The sequence below is a fragment of the Peromyscus leucopus genome, chromosome 8a (assembly GCF_004664715.2).
Source record: "Peromyscus leucopus breed LL Stock chromosome 8a, UCI_PerLeu_2.1, whole genome shotgun sequence".
NCBI lineage: Eukaryota > Metazoa > Chordata > Mammalia > Rodentia > Cricetidae > Peromyscus > Peromyscus leucopus.
Window position 1 is genome coordinate 27,180,125 of NC_051085.1, and position 23,941 is coordinate 27,204,065.

The 23,941-nt window shown below is 41.1% G+C and overlaps 1 protein-coding gene across 1 annotated transcript in view; it reads right to left on the reverse strand.

Moving 5' to 3' along the window:
• Positions 1 to 23,665, reverse strand: part of Arhgap18 (Rho GTPase activating protein 18) — a 214,178-nt gene extending 190,513 nt beyond the window's left edge. Inside the window, exon 1 of the mRNA XM_028877380.2 lies at positions 23,420 to 23,665. Within this exon, the coding sequence (XP_028733213.1) occupies positions 23,420 to 23,532 (113 nt within the window). The 5' untranslated portion in view covers positions 23,533 to 23,665. The remainder of the gene's footprint in view (positions 1 to 23,419) is intronic.
• Positions 23,666 to 23,941: the final 276 nt, after the last annotated feature.

Below are 23,941 nucleotides of genomic sequence, written 5' to 3' on the forward strand. Positions count from 1 at the left end.
TACCTGATAGCCTTCTCTGGCCTTGCATGTATACACAAGGGTGTGTGTGCACATGCACACACAAGGGTGTGTACACACCAGTCCACTCACATGCCTGCAACACAAGAGTGCACATTCCTCATATACCCCTCCACACCTGTCAAACAGTTTAACTTTCATACATCATTTCATTTTTAATGAATATTTTACACGACTGCAACATTTTCAATAGCCACATTTTCATTAACTACAAAAAGAAAAGAAAAAGGGCCATGAGATTAGACACAGAGAATAAAAAGCAATCAATGCCTAAGCCAGGTATGGTGACACATGCATGTAATCCCAGCACTCAGAAGGACTGAGGCAGGAGAATCACAGTGAGTTTCAGGCCAGTCTGGATTGTATCACAAGTTCCTGGCTACCCTGGGCTACATAATGAGACCTTGTCTCAAAACAGAGAAGAAAATCAATACCTAAACATTCCAGGACAATTACTTTTGATCCCCACTGACGGAGTGCTCACAAAGGCTAATGACTTTGGTGAACTACCCCTGCCACTCAGCTTCCAGCATCTAAGACCCAGTTTTCAGGAACTAAAACATCAGTCATTGGAAGTCTTTAGGCTCTTACTTCTGGCAGCACAGTTCTTGATATTTTGCTTTTGGTCTAGCTTTACTCATAGTATTTTAAATGTTTAACATTTATTCACTTGTGTGTGCATTTGTGTGTGCGTATATGCATGCATGCATATCACAGTGAACAGGTCAGAGGACAATTTGCAGAAGTAAATTTTTTTTCCTTCCACCATGTGGGTTCTGGGGCTCCCACTCAGGTCATCAGATTTGTTGGTGGATGCTATCTTGCCAGCCCTACCTGTAGTATTTGAATAGAAAGTTGAGCTTGTTTTCTGCTATCAGTGGCCCATAGACTTGCTTATCAATCCCAGTCACTGGCCTTCTGGTGGATTTTCAATGTTTGGCCCCAGGCTGGCTCTTCAGCCAAGCATGTCTGTTGCTGGTTATCAACCAACATCAAGAACCAGCACCATCACTTAACTTCCCAACACCAGACTAGAGACGCTTTACTATCTGTTGATTATAAGGGACAGGGCACTTATTAAGCACAAGAATGCATTCCCAAGTATGTAAGGGGAAAATGTCCTCAGGATGACTTCTTGTGCTTTTTAAAGAGTTTACCTAAAAAAGAAAAAAATGCAATGGGAAAGAAACATGAAAGAAAAATTCTAGCTTTGCCACAATGTAAACTACCACTTCAATAAGACCTGCGTACAGAGTTGGGACTAGGTCTTTTCATTATATCATAGCAATTCTTTTGAGAGCTTAATATTTTCCCCTTTACAATAAATCTTATACTTCACTAAAGCTTAAACAAATAAAACAGGCAAACAAGCCCTAGTCAATTCTTTCTTCTCCGATGATTGAATTATTTATTAGACAAGCTAAAATAGCAGCCACTATTTACATATTTGGCATTTACTATGCATTAGGTACTGTACCTAAAAGTTGATTTGCAAAGAAAGCAAGGTTTAAGCTCCCTGGAGTTATCCAACTTGTTTATATTGTCATCCATATGGAAAATGGAAAAACTTCTAGACACTTCTAGAGGTTCCTGGATTCCAGACAAGAGCAGGCACAACATGTCCAAGGACACGACACCACATGATGGGTATCAGCCTCAGTCCTCTGCACTGGGTATTGGCTCCAGTGCTCAAAGTCTTGGGAATAGATTTCATTTACTTAAAGAAGAAGATGAAAGCCAGGCATGGCATCATACATCTTTAATTCCAGCACTTGGGAGGCAGAGGCAGGAGGATCAATGAGGAATTGGAGGCCAGCCTGGTCTACATAGTGTGTTTCAGGCCAGGCAAGCCTACACAGTGAGACTCTGACTCAAACCCTTCAGAGAGAGGGAAAGGAAGGGATGAAAGTGGGAGAGATAGGGGGAGGGAGAGGGAGAGGGGGAGGGGGAGGGGGGAGGGGGAGGGGGGAGGGGGAGGGAGACGGAGAGGGGGAGGGGGAGGGGGAGGGAGAGGGAGAGAGAGAGAGAGATTAATCTGCACTGATCTGGAGCCACCTAGTTCAAGAGGACAGTGCAGAAAAATTAATACATACATAAATCATTTCAATTAAAGATGATTAGGTCCTGTGATCTGGAACTGGTTTGCTCTGTATTTCTGAGGAAACAAATGGAAGTAGAAAATTCTAGAGCTACTACAGACTAGCAGCAATTTTCCTGTTCTGCTGCAAAACCATACGCATGCAGTGTGAGTTAGCAGAAGCAGCACTGGGCAGAGACTGGGCAGCCCCAGTGTGGCACTGCTGTTTGTTCACACGGGACAGGACGGAGGCAGATCACAGGAGGGCTCCTGGCAGGAGAGGTGGCCGTGCCCTCAGTGAGGCTGCCTTTATCTTATGCAAGAGTTCTGACAGACACTGAGCCGGCCTGTTGCACTCAATGGCTGTTCTCAGCTGCTCCACAAACACATCCAGCATTCCAACCAGATCACTAGTTGTTATTCCTATCATTACTTTCTTTAACATTAATGTTAAAGCATATATGATAAACTCACCCAAAAGTCCATTTTTAAAGGTTGTTAATTCTATACATCTTTTCTCTTGAAAGCGATAGATAGGTCAGATGTTGCAAACACCATAATGTACAAAACTGTTCCTATAACTCAAGACAAAAATAGAAGACCAACAAATGGGGGTGGGGAATCAACTAATTTGACTGACAGGATGAAATTATCTGCTTTCCATTTTTCTTTTCTGCCAATACAATGACTACAAAGACAGGTGATATATTGTGGCAGACATGAGCTTTGACATCAAACCTGTCCACCTGAATTGGACACCCAAAATCCATGAGTAGGAGAGGACTCAATCTCACATGTTGTCTGACCTCCTCCACATGCATGCTATGGAGCATGCACATGTGTGCACTCCCACACACATGCAAAGAAATTTATTTTAAAAACCAATTGAAGAAAAAGAAAGAAAAGAATATCTACTGAATCACATCCGAAACCTCTGAGCTTTTTTTTTTCTGGGTGCAGGGAGGTTTGAGTCAGTCATCGCGTTTATCCTACTTCTGTGCTCCGGAGAGGGAGGGCTGCAGGCAAAAGAGCATTAGTCATCAGCAATTAATTACTCATGCAGTTTTCTAAGCCAGGATCCTCTTTCCTTTGGAGCTTTCATCTAAGTATCTCTAAGAACTTTTGAGTATTAATTATAATATGATCTTGAAATAATATTTTTAGCTTTGATTAAAAATCTTTGCTCTCCTTTCAGGGACTTTCCTCAGGTGTGGGGCCTGAAGGAGCCCAGCAGGTTAGGTTCTGGAGAACAGGAGGCTCCTCCCTCACATGTTAAAGATGGAATTTCTGAGACTGCGCAATTCGGGACATGCCTGATTTCACCTGCTGTGCAAGAACCATGGGTGCAGTGAAGGAGCCTGGCACCCCAAAGGCCTTCCCCACACTTGTGCCAAAATAAAGCCTTTCCATCTTTTACCCACTTTCCCCTAAGTTATTGTAAAGAATAGCATGGGAAGAGTTTTCTTAGATAAAGTTGACAAGTAGATAGGAATACCTGTTATAATTAATATAATACAATATAATATAATATAACCTTATAATGCCTCACTTGAAGGCTTGGGCAAGGCATTTCCCTCCTTGAATTTGTTTTATGTAATATTTATGTTCCCCACTGGGAATCAAAACAATGAAGAAAGGATCAATGGCATTCAGTTTTGGAGATGAAAGACACAAAGTACTTAAGCCCAAGAAAGTCAACCTTAATCACTGAAAAGTCTACTTTAGGCACTGGAGAGGCAGCTCAGCAGTTAAGAGCACTGGCTGCTGTTCCAGAGGACTCAAGTCCAATTCCCAGCACCCACTTGGTGCCATAGAACTGTCTGTGACTCCAGTTCCAAGGGCTCTGACGCCCTCTTCTGGTCTCCGAGAGCACCAGGCCCACATGCAACGCACAGACATACATGCACAGACATTCATGTAGGCAGAACATCCATAAAGAGATAAAACAAGAGTTTTACAAAAGAAAAGTCAACTTGACTAACATTAGAATTTGGGTTCCAATAATTTCTTTAATTTGTAAAGGGTGGGGAAAAACAGGTCAAACTGTTTCTTTTATTTTTCCATCTACATCTTAAAATCTGTTTTAATTCTTTGGTTACTTCACACACAATACAATGTATTTAGATCATAGCTACCTGCCCACTCTCCTTCCCTGAATTTCCTCTATCACTCTCTCAACTTTGTGTTGTTATCTTTGCCTTCTCCCACACTTTCTTCTTCTTTTAGTGAGTCTAGTGGGTGCTGCCCATATTCTCCTGGGTCGGGGGTGTCATCCACCGGAGCATAGGCACCTGCCATGGGCCACAATGTTGAAGAAAACTGACCTTCACTGTCCATGGCCATCAACTGTTAATTGAAGCCATAGGTTGCAAAAAAAAAGGCCCCTTGTGCAATTGTTGGTCAGGGGGTTCCAGAGATGCTTCAACATGTTTTAAGTGACCTACTTCTCTGTGGTCCCTGGAATAGGGAGAGAAGGGCATAGGACCAGAGAGGGGAGGTGGCAGCTAAAGATCATGCTAATCCAAACATTTGAATGTCACTTATCTCAAGAAAGATGACACTGATGTGCTTGCAAGTTGGACCTTAAGGAATCAGATCTGGCACCATCACTTGACAGACAACCACCAGTCCCCGGGCTTACTTATGTACCTCCTTACACACACACACACACACACACACACACACACACACACACACACACACGTGTGTGTGTGTGCATATATATACACATACATATATATATACATATGTAAAGTGGGATGATTATCAAGGCCCCCTTCATCACAGAACTGAGAGAATCTGGCAGCAAACACTAAGTTGCAAGTGAGTACGTAATAGGTTAATTCTCAGACTTGCGTTGGAACTCTTGGCTCACCTTACGGTGAGGGTTTTATGGCTTGTTTGTGCAGTTGTGACGAGGAAAGACTCTTACCATTGTCCCTTGATGATGGCCTCTTTAGTCTATACTGGAAAGCGCTTTCTAACTGAGGATTTGGCTTATTTAAGGCAACAAGGCTCAGACTAACCCTTCTAATCATAACCGCCATTATTTCTCTGTCATTAGAGACATTAAAAAAAATGAGGGGAAATCATATGGGGCTGGTCAAATTCAATCATCTGATAGAAACATTCAATCTTTGACTCAGCTACACACTAGTCTTCTCTAGTTTTCTACTTTTTATTTACTACTTCTTATTACTTGCCTCCCTGGGTCCTATGCCTCAAACAGAACAGGAGTAAAGAAGTGAAGAAATTAAAATTACTTGTCAACAAGGTGATTCAGCATGTAGGGGCGCTTGCCACCAAGCCTGAGGACCTGAGTTTGAGTCTCAGGTCCTACATGTTGGCCGAAGAGAACTCACTTCCCCAAGCTGTGCTCGGAGCTCCACATATGTGCCATGACATGCACAAGCACATGCCCATGACCCCGCATGTAGACCACAGCACACATAATAAATAACTATAAGGGAATGTTTAAAATTAAAGTGATAAGTAGTGGTCGAAATAAAAACCAATTGAGTTACAGAATCCACCATCTGCCAGTTTTACAACCTAAACACACAGTCCTCTCTAGCTTTTTGCTTCACCTCTGCAGACGGAGCTCAGAAGAATTTTGGCCTGGTGCTTTGTGTAATGTGAGAAGCCTGTATTCATGATAACAAACATATTGTCATCCCAAATAGCATTGCAATTCATTTCACAGAGTTCACAGGAACAATCCTGGACTCTGTCATCTTTTTCATACATTCAATTTACTGTAATTTTGCTGCAGCTAGGGCCAGAGTTATTGAATAGACATGATGCCAAGGAGCTCTTTTTGGTTAATCCTCTGCCAAAAAAGAAAAAAAAAAAGAAAAGAAAAATAAAGAATTGGCTTTCTACTTAGATTTATCAAAGTTCCATCCCAAATTGGAAATAAGGCAGAGTTTCATATTGGAGAAATAAAAGGTCAGGCGTTCCTGACATTGGTTATTAGTCCGAATTCAACAAGACACTTAGAAAATAAATTCTACAACTGTTTGAAAGAAGGATTGCATGTGGCCTATAAATATCACTATCTCTTTTGTTCTCACGCGCCATCTAGTGGTCATTGGAGGAATAGTTCACTGAATTTTCATGCTGGATCCTGGCTAGGAAAAATGAAAGCCTTAGTCAACAAAGACCGCATCTAGTTCAATGCCTTGCCTTTGTTTTTTTCCCCCACGAAGCTAAGTTGCTGCTTTCTGGTTGTGTGCAACACAGATAACTACTAAGAAATCAGGGATTTGACTTTATTCTGGGATTTTGACTTTCACTGTTCATCATTATCACTTTCAGCGTAACAAAACTAAAAAACACACGAGGTTCTTAGAGAAACGGCCAATGGGCAAGAGAACTTGGTGTTCAAGAATTATGGTATGAGTTCAGGTCCCAGAACCCATAAAAAAGCCGGGCCTGGTGGTACATGCTTCGAACCCGAGCACTAGGGACTCCAGAGCAGGAGGCTGGGACAGCAGTCTGGGACAGAGCAGGAAATGTACTGTTTAATCTAAAATAACATAGCACCTGATATCTTCCTTTGGCCTCTGTATGTTCAATCACATATACATGTATATATACACCACTACACACAAACACATACCCCACATTATACACACACACAACACAGAAAAAGAAAAGAATTAAGCAATACAGTGGTGTTGAAATTAGACCAATAACTGAGAATTTGGGTAACGTATATACTTCATCCAGGTGCAGTTTATCACCTATAGAATGGGTATCATATCTACCAGCTATCTGTCATGGCTACCTCAGAGAGTTGTCATGGAAAAAAAAAATTGAAAGAATACCAAAGTGTCTAATAGACCCCATAATCTATGACAGTGTCGACTGGTAACAGCCGTCGTTCACACTGAAGTAATATTGTGACCCATATGGGCAACTCAGACACAAACTGGTGATTAACTATGGTTGCTTTACTCTCCAACAGTTCTTCCCCTGGGTTAATGCAGTACGGTGTCATGGGCAAGAGCAATGGCCGTTTAAGCAAGTATGAACTCAGCCCCATCATTCTTCACGCTTACTGGCTAAGTGACCTCAGGCTTTACATTTAGTTCTCAATGGGGACATTTCAACATCTGTCCAATAGGGTTACTAATACCTGCCATAAGTATCTCAGCCACCATATTTAGAACTTCCTAAGTATTTGCTGTAATCTTAAACCAAACAACAAAAAGTAATTTATTTGGTAGACATACTAATACTACTGTTCAAAAACCAATATTTAATAAAATATAAATTCAACAAAAGTCTGCTACAGTATAAAGGTTGAGTTATTTAATCACATATAACTAGGAAAATGTGTTAGGGTGTTTTCTATCATATTCTTCTAAGAGAACTTTTATTTTTGAGACAGGATCCCATCATGTAGCTTAGGCTAACCTAAGATTTGAAATCCTCCTGTCTCACCTTCCTGAGTAGAAGGAATACAGGCATATACAGCCACACCTGGATAAAATACCATCTTCTTGAAAAATCTTTTTGGAATAAGTATTTGGTTAAAACAATAATCATCATTTTCCTTTATCCTTGTCCTCTACTCTCTACCACGCTTACCCTAACTGTTGCTTCTACAACAACCCAGAAGGCAGAGGAGCATGAACTTTCTACCATGTATGCACAATGCAATGTAACCATGTACATAGACTACACTGTAGACTTCTATATACAATACAATGTAGACTTCTACATACAATATAATGTAGATTTCTACATACAATAATACAGTCTAGGCTTCTACATATAATACAATGTAGCTGTCTACATAGAATACAATATAGACTTCTACATACAATGTAGCTGTCTACATACATACAATTCATTGAAGTTGTCTACATAAAATACAATGTAGACTTCTACATACAATAATACACTGTATACTTCTACATACAATAATACACTGTATACTTCTACAAACAATACAATGTAGCTGTCTACATAGAATACACTGTAGACTTCTGCATACAATACAATGTAGCTGTCTACATAGAATACAATGTAAACTTCTACCTATAATACAATGTAGGCTTTTACATACAATGCAATGTAGCTGTCTACATACAATACATTGTAGACTTCTACATACAATAATACAATGTAGACTTCTACACACAATACAATGTGGCTGTCTACATACAATACAATGTAGCTGTCTACATACACTACAATGTAGAACATCTACATATTACTAAAGTCTTACAGGAGTAAGTCACAAAGCTAGTGTGCATGAGGCAAGAGAAGGAACCGGTTTTAGTTCCAGAAATGTAGCTCTGTAGAACACTGGCCCAGCATGCACACAAAAACCAGCTCCATGCAGACAAAAACTTTAAGAATGTTGTAATGACGAGAAAACTGCCATTCTTATAAGCCATTGAAACGGGATTCCAATGGAAGGGAGCAATCTCTACCTTCTAAAGCAAGCTGTTTAACTGCTTTCATCTCTGTTTCCCTTAAATGCAAACAACAGTGACTGTATCAGATGGTCCAAGATGTAACTTAATGTTATTACCCTATGATATGAATGGGAAATCTAGGAATTTGCTAAGGGTTTGCTTTCACTTGTTTGAACTGCCTGTTACAAAAATATTATAAACTAGATGGATAGTAAATAGAAACTTCTCATTGTTCAAGATCAAGGCAGACTGGGGAGGTGTCTTGTAAAGGTCCACTTTCTAGTTCAAAAATACAATCTTGTTCTGTGTCATCACACGGGGATGTCCAGGTAGTTCTCTGTGGCCTCTTAGGAGGGCATTCACTGTAACAGTTATTTTTGAGTCACCATGGAAAAATACCTGACAGGAAGGACTTAAGTGAGGACAGATTTATTTGGGCTCAGTTTCAGCCTGTCGCACAGGGAAGGCATTGCAGCGTGGCTTTGTCTGTAGAGGTGAATGTGGGATAGTGAGGTGGTCGCTGTTCACATAGCAGCAGACAGGAAGAGACAAGGAAGCTGAACCTTTAACAGCCAAACCCAGCCTCCCCAGTCACCCACATCTATCATCTAGACCTTATCTTCTGAAGATTCCCCAGTCTCTGTTATGGCTTAAATATATAGGTTCATGCGTTCAAACACTTGATCCACATTAGAGGCTGCTTTAGGAAGGTTAAAGACATGTAGGAGGCGGAGCTTTGCTGGATAATGTGGGTCACTGAGAGCTGACTTGGAGGTTTTAGGGCCTGGCTCCCCTTCTTGTTTGTACTTGGCTTCCTACATGCAGGTGGACTGGGACGAGTCAGCCTTCCATCCCTGTCACCATGCGTCCCTTCCACGGTGGAAAGTGCCCTCTGTGAACCGAAGTAACTAACACTTCTTCCTCAAGTTGCTTGCTGTCAGTGATTTTGTCAAAGCAACAAGGAAAGTAATAAATATAGGCCACCTTCCCGCCAGTATTGGTGAAATTATTAAGTCCATTCCATGTAGTTAAAAGGAGATTTATTGAATGGCATAACTTACAAATGAAGGAATAGGTAGGTTGAGGGTTCTGGGAAAGACGCAGCAGTAGTTTGGTGATGTTCTCTGGAGAACTCTCCTCTGTCCACCTCTAGCGTCTGGGCTCCCAGGAGCAAGAGAGCGCTGCATGTCCCAATCTCTGGTCTTCAAGCCCTCCCTTGGCCCCGCCTTGTGGGCGTGATAGTTACCAAAACCTCAATGGGGGTTGGAACTTCCAGACCAAAGCTGGAATGGCTACCCACTACACCCCAGTAGCCACCAGCTCAAGCACTCAAAACGCGTCTGCAGTAAACGTTCACTCAAACCAGGAGAGGATCCTAACCTCAGGCCTGCTTGCTTCCAACAATCTCTCATCCTAATATCACACCATGAGGTTGGGTGTATCAACCTCTGCATTTGGGCAAGACACCAGTATTTAGGGGACAGTGGAATTTTTCTGTTAGACTCTCTAAGTGGTATTTTAAAGAATGTTATCTATGTAAGAGCAAAGATACTAATTTAGACCTCAAAATATTTAAGATGACCAACATTCTTGCATAAATGAAGCATCAAATGCATCATGTATTCTCTCTTAAATTAGGCAACATCATGCCACTTGCTAGATTCCACATATTTTCTTACTCCATAATATCTAAATATTGAAAATTAAAATATGTCCTTACTAGTCATCCTATTAATTTATATTAATAAATGTAAATTAGAGAAACATGCCACAAGTAACTTAAATATTGATAGTAATAATCTTCTGATACTTTGCTTTTATTTTTCTTATGAGACAAATATAGTCATAAGAAATATGAAGGTAGAAAAATCAGTGTAATCGCCCATGCTTTAGCATTTGTCTTAGCTTTATTTCCTGTTTTTGTGATTTAAAGATACCCTGGCAAAAACAACTTTGGAAAGAAAGTGTTATTTTAGCTTACAATTCCAGGATACAGTCCATCACTGTGGGAAAGTGAAGACAGCAGGAACTTGAAGTGGCCAGCCTCTTCACACACTCATACAGTTTCACATCTTCTACTTAGGGGATGGTGCTGCCCATAGTGGACCATCCTCCCATCTTAATTAATATAATTAAGACAATATTGTACAGACATGCCCACTGACTAACCAGATCTAGAGAATCCCCCAGTGAGACTATCTTCCCAGGTGATTCTAGAGTGTGTCAAGTTGGCAATTACAGCTAACCACCATATCACTTACTTGATATACCTCTGACATTTGGAAATGGGCTATTTGATGCTATAGTATTGGCATGACAGAGAGCACTGAATTCAATGTAAGACCCATAAGTCACACTGCTCAAGTCTGCAATGATCAAGAATAGATTATGACATAGGAGAATAACGTTCTTAACAAATGAACACATCGTATAGTAACTGTATTTGGAGAAAGGAAAGAAAAGTACAGTTTTATACTCCCAGGAACCTCTGTAGGACCAGTAATCTTTCATATTTGCATCTTCCCTGTAGTACTCACAACCCTGGTATGCCCCTTATTCATTTTCTGAGAGAGAGAGAGAGAGAGAGAGAGAGAGAGAGAAACATACACATGATATATGGTCATGTATATGTGTATATATGATTCTTGGGCATAACTGTGGTTATGTGCATGGCACAGCACACAGAATCAGAGGACAATCACCTTAGGAGTTGGTCTTTGACTTCCACCTTGTTTGAGTCAGGGTCTCTCCATTGTTCACTACTGCATAAGCCAGACTATCTGACCCAAGAGCTACTAGGTATTCTCCTGTCTCTGTTTCCCATCTCTCCATAGAAGCACTACAATTCCAGATGCATATTACCATACCCAACTCTATGTGGGTTCTGAGGATTTGAACTCAGGTCCCCACACTTGTAAAAATACTTTATCATAGAGTCATCTCCTCAGCCACATTCTCTAATTTTAATTTTTTGAATGTTTTATTTACATAATGAATGTGAGTAGATATGAGTATGAATATACCATGGCATGAATGTGGAGGGCAGAGAGCAACATTCAGTGCACAGTTCTCTCCTTCCACCATGTGGGCCTCGGGGATTAACGGGTTGTCAGGCTTGGGCAGCCAGTGTTTTTACCCACTGAGCCATTTAGCCAGCCCTCATTTTCTAATTTTTAATTGACAAGATTGGATACATTTATTGCTTATAGCTTGTTTCAAGCTATGTATACATTATGGAATATCTAACTAAGTTCCTGGGCGTATGCATTGTCTCACACTCACCTGTGGAGAGAATACTTAAGACTACTGCTAGCTACTTTAATATATTACACTTAACTACCATTGTCATCATGCGCAACAGATCTCTCAAGCTTAGTCTTGTACATTCTTCAGCTGCCCTTTCACCAACCCATCTTCTTTGCTGAACTTTGCCCACTCACAACTACCGTGCATACTCCCTGCTTCTCTGGGTTTGGCTCCTTTCAATCCCCCTATTAAAGATTACATGGCCTTTGTTCTTCTGTGCCTGGCTTATCTCACGTGCTTTAGTGTCCTTTTAGGCTCTTCCGTTGTTGCCGATAGCAGAATTTTTTTTATTTGAGGCTGAGTAGTAACACACTGTGCGTTTACACTACATGTTCTTTGTCCTACTGGTGAGCACATTGGCTGACTCCATTTCTTGGCTACCATGAACATGAGAATATAGACATCTTTTTGCATCCTGGTTGTACAATCTTTTGATGTATTTCCAGTGGTGGAATGGCTGGACCATATGGCAGTTTATTTTTAAGTCAAGCAACCTCTGTATGTTTTCCATAATGGCTGTACTAAATTACATTCCTATCATGATGTGTTAATATTAGATTATATTATCTTTTTCTTGATCTGTCAAAATTCAGGTTCCATGAAATTGGGAACTACTCTTACCATCTAACCTCTGCATCACTGGTACCTAGGTTGTATAACTACTTAATATGCATATGTTGGATAGGTACTCAGAACATGGTAATCTCTTTCTGGGTAACTTCTGACCCTTACCCTTTGCTGCTAGTCATTATCTTTTCTGTCTCTCTACTCACTATGGCCAATCTCCTTGTGCCTCAATTGGAAAAGTCTTCACAATGGTAGACAATGATGACTTGGAATTAGATGTTAGCCCCTTGCTTCTGAGCTCTGAAGATGCACACCCTCTGAGCATATGACCTTCCCTCTAGACAAGGCATATTTCAGGAAGGGTCTGCATCTTTTGAAATTTCTTTCTAGTGTGTCTTTTAATAGATGAGACACTCTTCTTTAGAATGTGAGCTTTGCATATTTCCATCAATTCCCAGAGTTATAGGTTTCATTCTCTATTGTCACTTCCGTCTCCTAAGCAATCTGTCATCAAGAGATGCATCTACATTTCAATAGCCCTTGCTTTCTGAAGAAAAATGTGACCATCATTATATACTGTGAGAGAGAGACCAACTCACAACCTAAACTCACCTCAGAGAACCCCTTCACACACCATTTGTTCTGGTCAGATCTATGCCAAGATTGTACTGAAAAGGCACTAGGCTGACCATCCAGGGCATCCCATAGTTTATATTCTCTAGTTATCTCAGCTGGGAAAAATGAAGAGAACAGTAGTTGGCAATAAGCCGATACTGTATACCATGACCTGGTTTGTAAAACCAATCATCACCGAGTCCATCTATAAGCACAAGCTACACAGAGCATCATAGCCCTCTCAAGAAGCAGCAGCAAGAGCTGTTAGACAATGGCAGACTTGCTGATCTCTTCACACAGAACCATTCCATATGTGAGTCAACTGTATTTACTCTTGTGTGGACTTTTCCTATTCTATCCTACATTTCTCTTGGTTTCATAATAAGCCTTCCCACCCTACCTCCAACCACCTAGACAAACCTCTCATTCAATCAAAACTCATGCATAGCTTGGCACAGAACTTCAGCCTTTGCAGATCTTTACAATGGAAGACAAAAACTCATACACAGTCATAACAACAACTAATGAGTTTTTAATATAGATTCCTGGGTTCAGTTTCAAAAACTCCTCATTCAGATAGATAGATAGACAGACAGATGACAGATAGATAGATAGATAGATAGATAGACAGGCAGGCAGACAGATAGATATTTTACCTATCCATCTAATATCTAGGAAACACACTTATATTTCTTAAATTTTGTTCAGTCCCTGAACTTCTTCCAAAGCACTGTTCACCCATTTCCCTCAATTGTCAGAATTCATCTGAATTCAACTTGGGAATACAGTAACCTAAAGTATAGACCTATAACCGTGCAGGAGCAATGGTAGATTCTTCATTTTGCTCTCAGTAAAAGAAAGACTCATTAATTTGTCCAATAGGCATCATGCTGAAACTCTTCAGGGAACCAATGATAAATAAAAAAGTTAATATGGGCAAAAATAACTACATTACTTATGGGCAGTATTCAAAGTAAAATGCAGAGTTTCTTGTTAAGAACATATTAAGAATCTTAAGAAAGCAAGAGCAAAGCATTAAACCCAGGACAGACTGCATCTATGCATAAGTAAAACCCCGTTCACAAAGAAACTCAATGATGTAAATGACCTCCTATGAGCAGAACACAAAACAAAAGTCACAATTTTGTTCTCCAAGCAAAGAGGGTCCTCAGATCTACACCTATGGCATTGGCCTAGTCTGTAAAAGGGATCTATAACTCCTTGACTCAGAAATTTAATTACCAGGTAAATAGTGATGACTTAATCACAATATACTAACAATCTAGTATTAATCCTAGGAACCATTTTAATCAGTTCTTCCAGGTGAGTAGTTCACTGAATCTTTCACTTATAGATGAGTGTGCTTAAGATTGTACCAACATAGCTGGACATGAGGGTATACACCTTTAATCTAGGCACTTGAGGGGCAGAGGCAGGTGGATCTCTGTAAGTCCAGCCTGATCTACATAACTCGTTCCCAGCCAGCCAAGGCTACATAGTGATACCATGTCTTAAAACAAAAAAACATAACTCCACACAAATAAGAACAGCAACAACAAAAAAATCCTGCATCCACATTCAGAGTAACAATAATGAATTAATATTCTCTCTTGCTCTGTGATTGCTCTGGGCACTACAGCTTCCTAGAAACCATAAACTCCTGAAGAAGCAAGTGTTTTGGTGTGTGTCTGTCCCCGCTAGATGGGCTGAGGCAGGTGGACTTCAATAATGCCTGAGAATGAGGCTAACTGAGACAACGCAGAAATGTCATAAGTCCCCTTCCCAAGGAAAGCCCTTAGGAAGAAAAGGCCCTCTTTGTGGAGCAAAAAGAGACCAGGTATGAGTGACATCCATGTACTAGAAGAGAACAACAGGTCTACCTTAACAACATCTTCCAAATATCTCTTTGAATTTTCATGAAACGCCCAAGAAAACATGTAAACGTTCACTGAAACCAGCCAGGTCAAAACTTGAATGAATCCAAATGCACTTGATACACGAGCCCTTCCAATCTATAGATTATTATTCTTGTTCAGCCATTTGTCAAGCTTATATTTCTATACTATACATCAATAATCATGATTCATAGTATAGAATTACATACCTAGAGAGTTGGTAGTTATTTAGTCATATAGATTCGACAATCTATAAAAAAAGTTTCAGTAATTATTCCTAGACTTTTAAGAGCAATTTTTTTTTAAAAAAAAGTATATAGCTCCCAGCACATCAGAAATGCCAGCTCTTCATACACAGAACTTGGGAGCTTTGGACATGGTTCACACTTGTCCATCACTATACTGATCGCCAAAGCATCAAGGAATTGGTATTTCTACATTTCTTGTTTCATTGTTGTTTTTCCTTATTTGTATTCTGGCATAATACTCTGCTTCAAAGAAATACAAATAGCAACAAAAGAAATTAAAATGAAGGCTGGAGAGATGCCTCAGTGGGTAACGTGCTTCACAAGTGTGGAGACCTCAATTTGGATTCACAACAACTATATACAGACTGTGTGACACTGTCCATCTTGGGGGGTGGAGTAGGGAAGAGGCAGATCCTGGGGGATTATGTACCAGCCAGCCTAGCCAAAACAGTGAGCTCATCAAGAAATCCTGTCTCAAAAATAAGATAAATACCTAGAAAGGAGAACACATAGCATCCACCTCTAGCTTGCACGTGTATACGTGCACCTGCACACATATGTGAACCCCACATACATGCACATAAAAATAAAGACATTTTAAAAGATCAATTTAATAAAGAAACAAACAGTGAATGATAGACTATGCAGATCTTGTGGCAGAGGCTGGAAACTAATCTCCAAGCAAAAGTACACGCAGAGCACAGGGCCTTTAACTGTTTAGAGAACAGGCAATTTCTCCCATTAGCAGTGTAGGAAGAGCCAAGAAAGACTTCCCCCATGATGTTTTCACTTTTAGAAGCCAACTGGTGCTGTGCACTTTGTGTAAGAGCGGCAAATGTGAATCACCCACGTCCCCTTCAAGAGAAAGTCTTAGTCTTTTTCCAGGAAGGGGGAAAAGGAGTTTCACACACAGAACCCAACATAGGTTTCCAGATTCACTCTTACTAAATTCACTATGAAAAATGGAAATCTTTCTTGTGTTGCTGAACGTGGCATACCTTTCAGCTGGTGGTTATATTGCAGTTCTCTGCCAAACCCAGCAGCCACTTTATAAACAAAGCTCCAGTTCAAAGGTTTTCCTAAAATTAATAATGTAATGAAATCGCTACCAAATTGTTGCTTCAAATCTACAGCCAAACCTTTAGTCAAAACATCTCAAACACACCTGAGACAAAACCTACATAAAAGATAGTTCAAAAAGCAAGCCAATCATACTTCAGGATAGCTGTTTTGTACCTGTGGGTTGAGACCCCTTGGCAAACATCTCCAAAAATATTTACATTTCAATTCATAACAGTAGCAAAATTACAGTTATGAAGTAGCAATGAAAATAATTTTACAATGAGGGGTCACCACAACACGAGGAACTGTATTAAAGGGTTGCAGCATTAGGAAGGTTGAGAACCACCGCCTTAGGATCATTCTTTTTAAAATGCAGGACATCCATGGAGCTTCTGACTTGCAAAGTCTGACCAAGGTGAGGCTTATGATCATTTTTAGAAAACAACTTTTTAAACTCCCAAGGTGATTCTGAAATAATGCTTAGAGCTGTGAACCACTATTCTAAACCATGCTTCTGAGAATAGCACCTGGAGACCAGAGCCAGCTGAGAACTGACTTCCAATGCAAAGCAGAGCATCACTCAGGCGTGCTAAATTAGGGACCCTTCAGGCCCGAGGGGACAAAGGAGGTGATGCTACAAGCCCTTGGGTAATTATAATAACTAGAAGCTATCAGACCTCGCTGCAGCTTTTTTCCCCCTGTATTCACAATCAACATGAACATTAGCATTTATTACTCCATAAACGGACCTAGCAGCTGCCACTTTGAAAATGTCCTCACAGTCGCCACATTTGCTACCCCGATCTTACCTTGCAGCTTTTTTCCTCAGGTCACAGCAAAGGTCAACGAACTTCAGCTACAACGTCAGCATTTTCTCCTTTACAGGTCCTATGGCTTCTGTCCCAAACCCTCAAAGGTGTCCCATACAATCCAGAAGTGAACGGAAGCAGTTTGTTCTGATGACACCTTCAGTTACAAAACCAGCTAGCAGGCCAGATTGGGCCCCAGGGCTATAATTCACCCAACTCCTAAGTGTAAGAAAATTCAGAAAACCCCGGGAAGAAATACAGAAACAGAGCAAAACATACCCAGCTCATACCAAGAAATGAGCATATTCTTGTAAGCACAAACATCTCCAATCTGGAAGCTGCTTAAGGACAGACGCTAAAGAAAGAGGTACTAAATGTCATTTGTCCACGTATCACTTTTGAACCAATAAAATGCCAGTTAGGTACATCCACGTGCGTAGAACCAAACATTGAAGCTGAAGTCACATTGACGGGGGTCCAGTAGAAGACAAGCCTTTAAGCACTTAGAAACAATGCTTTAATATTGATCATGTTATTCTACAGGTGAGGATATGGTAGCACCAAGCTCTGGAGTCACAAAACAGATGACATTAGGCCAGAGTCTGAATCCGTGGATAGGATTATGCCACTTGTAGACAAAAGTTTTAAAAAAAAAGAAATCTAACTGGAGGAAATAGCAGGTGCAGGGGCCTTACAGCTCAATGTGGAGGAAGTCGGAAAAGAGCTCGTAAAAGGAAGGGAAGAAGACGGAAAACTAGGATAAACCGAGGTGGACATCTGGGAAGTTGAGAGTTGTGTAGATATGTGGTATTAAATAAGTTAAAACTGCCAAAACCAAGCTTAAGAAAAGAAAGGAAAGAGAAGATAAGAAAACTGTCCTCAAACACAGAGGACACAATAGGGGATTGTGTTAGTTACTTTTCTTATCACTGTGATCAAAACCCTGAACAGAAGCAACTTAAGGAAGAAAGGATTCGTTTTGGCTTGTGGCTTCTGAGGGCACAGTCCATGGTGGTGTGGTCAGTGGTCACAGGAGCATGTGTCTTTGACTCTGATCTTGCAGATTAGGAAACAAAGACCAGGGCCAGATGTGGCGCTCAGACCCAAAAGGTCTGCACCTCAGCAGCTTACTTCCTCCAGCTGGGTTCCAACTCCTAGGGGTTGCAAAACCTCCCAGAAGGTGCCACCAGCTGAGGAACAAGAATTGACACATCTAAGCCTGTAGGGGAACTTTGATATCAAATGTCAACAGGGACCATTCCAGGATAGTGTTTATCACAGCAAACAGTCAAGGGTTGATTGAACTAAAGCAAACACTTGTAGAATAAAGGGGAGAAATGTTTATGCATGGTCTTTTTGAATTTGCATAGATAGTCTTCTGGAAGAATCCTCTTCCTTTTCTTTTGGAAAGTGATGACAGGCCTTTTAATCCCAGCACTCAGGAGGTAGAGGCAGGATCTCTGTGAGTTCAGGGCCAGTCTGATCTACAGAGTGAGTTCTAGGATAGCCAGGGCTACACAGAGAAGCCCTGACTGGAAAATAAAAATTAAAAAGAAAGAAAAGAAAAGTAAGACTCCTGACTGAGTGGGCTGGTGCACACTCACATTTACAACACTTGGAAGCCTTCGCTCCAAGGATCATAAGTTCAAGACCAGTCTCATAAACCAAAATCAAAACCAAACAAAAAAGGTTGCAACTCCTAACTGAGACAGGAAATACGATATGAAGACTAGCTTGGGTTACCAACACAAACTGCTCTGTCATGGCTGTTGAATTTTAGATACCTGGAGACAAACCAGTACACACTTATTTCATAAAACAAGTCAGGTGAAAAGTCCCTCGAGCTTGAAAATGCAAACTGCTAATAAGCAACAATCCAGACCCAATGATACCTACGGTGCACTGGTTTTGACTGCATAACTTCTTAGTCCTACTGTGTGCATTTTTCTTTCACGAAGCTGCCATACTTGCAAGTGTGAAATACTTCAGTGAATTCTGCTGTACCTTAAAAATCCAGTCTCCTCTCCATTCCCCATGATCCCTTTCTGCTTCCTTGGCTACTTCAGGTTATATACTCAAACCCAAAGACCCGGAACTAAGACCCACAAGGAGAAGAGAACATGCTGCACTTGTCTTGCTGGGTCGGCGTGACCTCACTCAGTATAACATTTTCCAGTTCTATGCATTTACCCACAAATTTCATGTATTGTTCTCAACATGAAAAGGAAGCTTCATCCATGAAATCTCAACTATATGACTGCCTAAATAAGACCTGCATTATGACGTCACCAATTAACATGTCAACATAAACGGAGGAAAATTCACAAGGTCCCTCTCGTAGATGAAGAGCTCCAGGCAATCAATAGCTGCTGAGCAAGAGTCAATTTTTCTCTAGGGACAAGTTCCCTGATAGATTATCCCATCCCAAGTATATATACTTACATACAAGTAACACTAAATGGATGCAGTAGGTTGTGTGTATGTGTGTGTATCCATACATGTAACAATATAATTAAAGACGATATGAATTTGAGAGGGAGTGGGAGATAATGAGGAGTCGCAGTGGGGAGGAGGAAGTGGGTGGAAAATGCAAATACAGTAATCAGGTATAAATTTTTCAAATGTTTTTAAATTGAAAATAAAATAGAAATTCAGTTTTTGCAGTCCATAACTGGCCTGGTCTCCTACATCTTTGTGTCTTGCACCTGGTGGGCCTTACCTCCTCACCCTGCTTACACACATTGCTGACACTGCCTTTTTCAGACACACACATTGACTCTTATTATGGACACACTATATCCTTCAGTGAACTCTGCTGTATGTAACAAAGCATCTCTATAACAAAGACAAAGCAAACAAAAACCACAGGACTATGTTCCCTGTTTTTAACTCTACTCCTAGATCAGTCCCAGCTCCTGCTTGCATTGGGGTAGGCTCACTGGGGTGATGTTCCTGTGAATCTATCTAAAGCTTTACTCCATGCTACTTCTTAGCTCTTCACAGCTCTAAGAAAGTCCAAATATTCAGATTCTGAGGACTAGAATGTTTGAAAGATGCTAGCCATGACCTACACTTATCTTCCCTTGCTGGGCTACTTGACCAAATAATGCCACAGAGAACCAGAGCCAGGCTTTCTCAAAGCTCAGCATGTGTCTGGGTTCTCAGGCTGTATTCCTAGCAGTGGCAATCCCAAAGTCCTGACTGGAGCTAACAACGTTCTTTAGGATGGTATGGACTCCTTGGCAAATTTGGACACAAGTATATCAATCCTAGACTTAATTGGACATTTCAGGTTTCTTACCTAGATTCCTGTTAACATTTATTTCTCATCCTGCATAGAGGCAGTTATCTTCTTTTATAAATCACTAAGATAAAAACTAGGGGGTCATCTAAGTAATGGAAAGTTCCTTCAATCAATTGAAAATGAGCCAGCAAAGAACCAGGACTAAAACCTTGAATGTTATACAAATATAATTGATTAGCTCCTTTAAACTGGCTGAAAACTCCTGATGAGGTGCTTAGTTTTGAAAGACCTAGACTTCATTAATGGAACAAAAGCACTTTTATTCATGAAGATGTCTAGTGAAACTCCTTGGATATTTTCTTGTCCAGGATTTGAGAATAAACAGGCCACAGGTAAATTTTGTACAAATACTAAACACTAAGTGCATCTCAAAAAGTCGGGAGAAATAATAGAGGCAGGCACACATTCCCACACAATGAAGGGCAAGGAAAGCATGCTCTTAGGTGTGTTAGGACTGGAGATCTGTCTAGTCCTATTCAATTGCTAAGAGAAAATGAAATCCACACCAGGCCTTGCTTCACAGCTTAACACTCTATAAGAAACCTCATCCCCCTCCTGCCTGGTTTTGGAGATACACTGATGGTGCCCAGTGAGGATGGAACTCAGTAAAAGAGGAGAGTCTCCTAGCTCTGACAAGTCTCACAATCTTTAAAATGGAAAGCACCAAGACTTGCACTGCACATTTTGACTCCTCCTCCTGTGTCCAAATTAAGAGATGGAGAAAGAGGAGAGAGTAAGCCCAAAACACTGTCTACCCGGCACATTCAAATACGTAAATAACTTTATCGTTTTCTTCTTCTTCTTCTTGATGAAGATATTCCAGGTGACTGCGTACAAGAGAGTTTAACAGGGCGTTACATGTCAAATTACACCCAGCACAGTTACTTCTAAGTAAGGACTTAGAAACACGCTTTCCAAAAGCCATTGCCCCACAGAGAGAAAAGACTAGCCAAAGCAAGGGTCTGGGAGATGGCTTTTTTTGTTTTGTTTTGTGGTTATTTTCTCAAGTAAGGTATTAGGTCATTGGGGGATTCTGAAAAAAGACATGGCTTATGTTAACTGCACAGAGAGACTTGTGAATGGAGACCTTGGAGATCTACACTGTGAGCAAGTCAGAGGCAGGCTTAACAGGGGATTCCTGGTGGCTTTTGCAGGGTCACAGGTAAGCAAAGTGCTCATAGTGAGGCTGTTGCTAATGGTATTATTACCTGTGTATTTAGATAATAATAATAATAATGGTAATGAAGAGGAGGAGGAGGGTAGCATGGGTCTCCAGGGAAACCAATGAAGAGCTACTTTCTCTTGTGCTATAAAACTGCCTAATTCAATGCAGTTAGGGTCTTCTACTTCAGAACAAACTAGAAACGGGGAGTTTTAGCCCCCGCCCTAGAGGCAAGGTGCTCAAGTTTGTGCTTTGTGTCCCTTTTCATCTAGCTTTGTTACAAGGTGCTGACTGGCTGCAGTCATTATCCTTAATTGGCCCTTTTCAAGGCCGAGGCACACCTCCCTGGCCTCGTCTACCTGCCTTAATCTCATGTGTCAGGTCCATGTTCACAACTTGTATAGATCTGCTGTGGAGAAGAGCAAGGGCTTATGGGGGTGGGGGGAGGAGGGATGGGGGAGGGGGAGGGGTGAGAGGGAGGGTTAGCATCAATTCCGTAATAAAGTGGGTGTTAAAGCAACAGCTGATTGTGCCCAGAGTGACAGCGTCACTTGTTTACGGTTACATGTGCCCACAAAGGAACGCATCCTAAGTGCTAGCGGACATTTTCATAAAGACTTTAAAAGCCCTGCCCACAAAGTCCAACTTTTCTCCAACTATTAACCACTGAGAGACACATGCAGCCTTGTGGTTTGCTTCTGCTTTAGCTCCCAGAGTTTTTCTTTTTGTTTTAGTTTCGATAGGGAAAAAACAAACAAACAAACAAACAAACAAACAAAAACTCCAATCTTTTGAGATCTAAGAGAAGTAAGTTACTATTTTGGGTAAGTTATTAATGCTCATCATTTAAGTAAGAGTGAAGACAGCTAATGTCAAAGTCGGAAGAAGGCATCTTCCTGGCCGACTGATCAGGTTGCTGAAGATCAGGTAATACTCACAATGCTATATCCCCACGTCATTTGCTTGCAGAGTACGCCCTTTTTTTGCAAACATCCAGGCAAACTGGTAGCAATGGAAGCTGTAGCTGCAATTAAATGGCCATTTGGATGCATTTTCTTCGGAAATGTGTGTTTAATTTTATTCAAAAGCTTTCGGTTTAAGTTTCAAAGGCCCACCATTCTCCTGCTTTCCTTATATGAAGAGCCATCTGGAAATCTGATACCACAGTTTCCAACACACACACACACACACACACACACACACACACACACCTAACTGCATTTGGAAAATGGTCCTCCCCTTTTCAGCTGATGTCTCCTGCAGAGAGCCTGTTTTGTACGATATTCAAGTGATATATGAATGATAACATTACACAAAGTTATGTGCTTTTTTTCTAAGAAATAAATCCTGGACACTTTTTGACACAATAAAAATGTCAGATGAGTGCAGTATGCACGCAGTCCGCTTCAGTTCAGTACTGACCAAGTTAATGTCGAACCTTAATATCAGCTGTTCTCTTTTTGGCTGAGATGGTAATTATTTGGAGGGTTTTTTTTTTTTTTTTTTTTTTTTTGCTGGTTTTGTTTTGTTTTAAGCAATTTGCCTGTATTGCATGAAGTTCCTTTCCTTTAAAAAAAAAAAAAAAGGAATCTTCATTTTTAAAAATAATAAATTACCTTCATCCTGAGCTTGCAAATGAAAAGTTAAGTGGCAGGGTCAAGGCAAGATTCTACCAAGGTGGTCGGTCCAAAGAGATTTAAGTCAAAAGGAACAAGAATGCGGTGTCTAATCTCAATCAGAAAGGATTTATTTTTATTTATTTATTTTATTTTTAATCCTAGAAAGATTCCTTCGTCAGTCTCCGTTAGGAACAAACTATTAACGCTGCTGTGGGAATATCATCAATAGTTAAAAGCCCTTTACCCCTCCCTCTGAGATCTGCCAACCCTCTAAGTTAACCAAATGTGCAGAGACGCTCGCCTTACCTGCGGTGAAAGCAGTGTGCGAGCCTAGTCACGGCTGTAACTGTCTTCCGCAGGTCGTGAGCAGGGGACCCCAGAGTCCCAAGAAGTGAGGCAATGTGATCATGAGAAAACATGATCACCAGTGCTCGGCGAGAGTCGCTTTACTCTGTGCGCGACACCCCTTCTCTGGGTCTCTCACTGGCCCCTCCGGTTAATCGGGATCCGGGACCTGTCATTTCTGCTCCATCATCCCAGCAGCTGTTTTAAGGACTGCGGGCACGTGGGCACCAGAGGAGGAGGAGGAGGATCCGCAAGCACCGAGAGCCTGCACAAGCTTCAGCTGGTGCACACTCAGGACCCCTGACTGCTCAGCTGCTACTGAGGATCCAAAGCCCGGCGCTAGGCAGCGATCGGCTTTCCAGCGAGGAGCAGCAGCTGCGCACAAGCCAGCTGCCTTCAGGTCTAGAGCGAGCTGCTGTGCCAAGGGAAGCTCTCTGCAAGCACAGAAAGCGGCGGTCTACTGAGCATGCTCAGGCCCCTGCT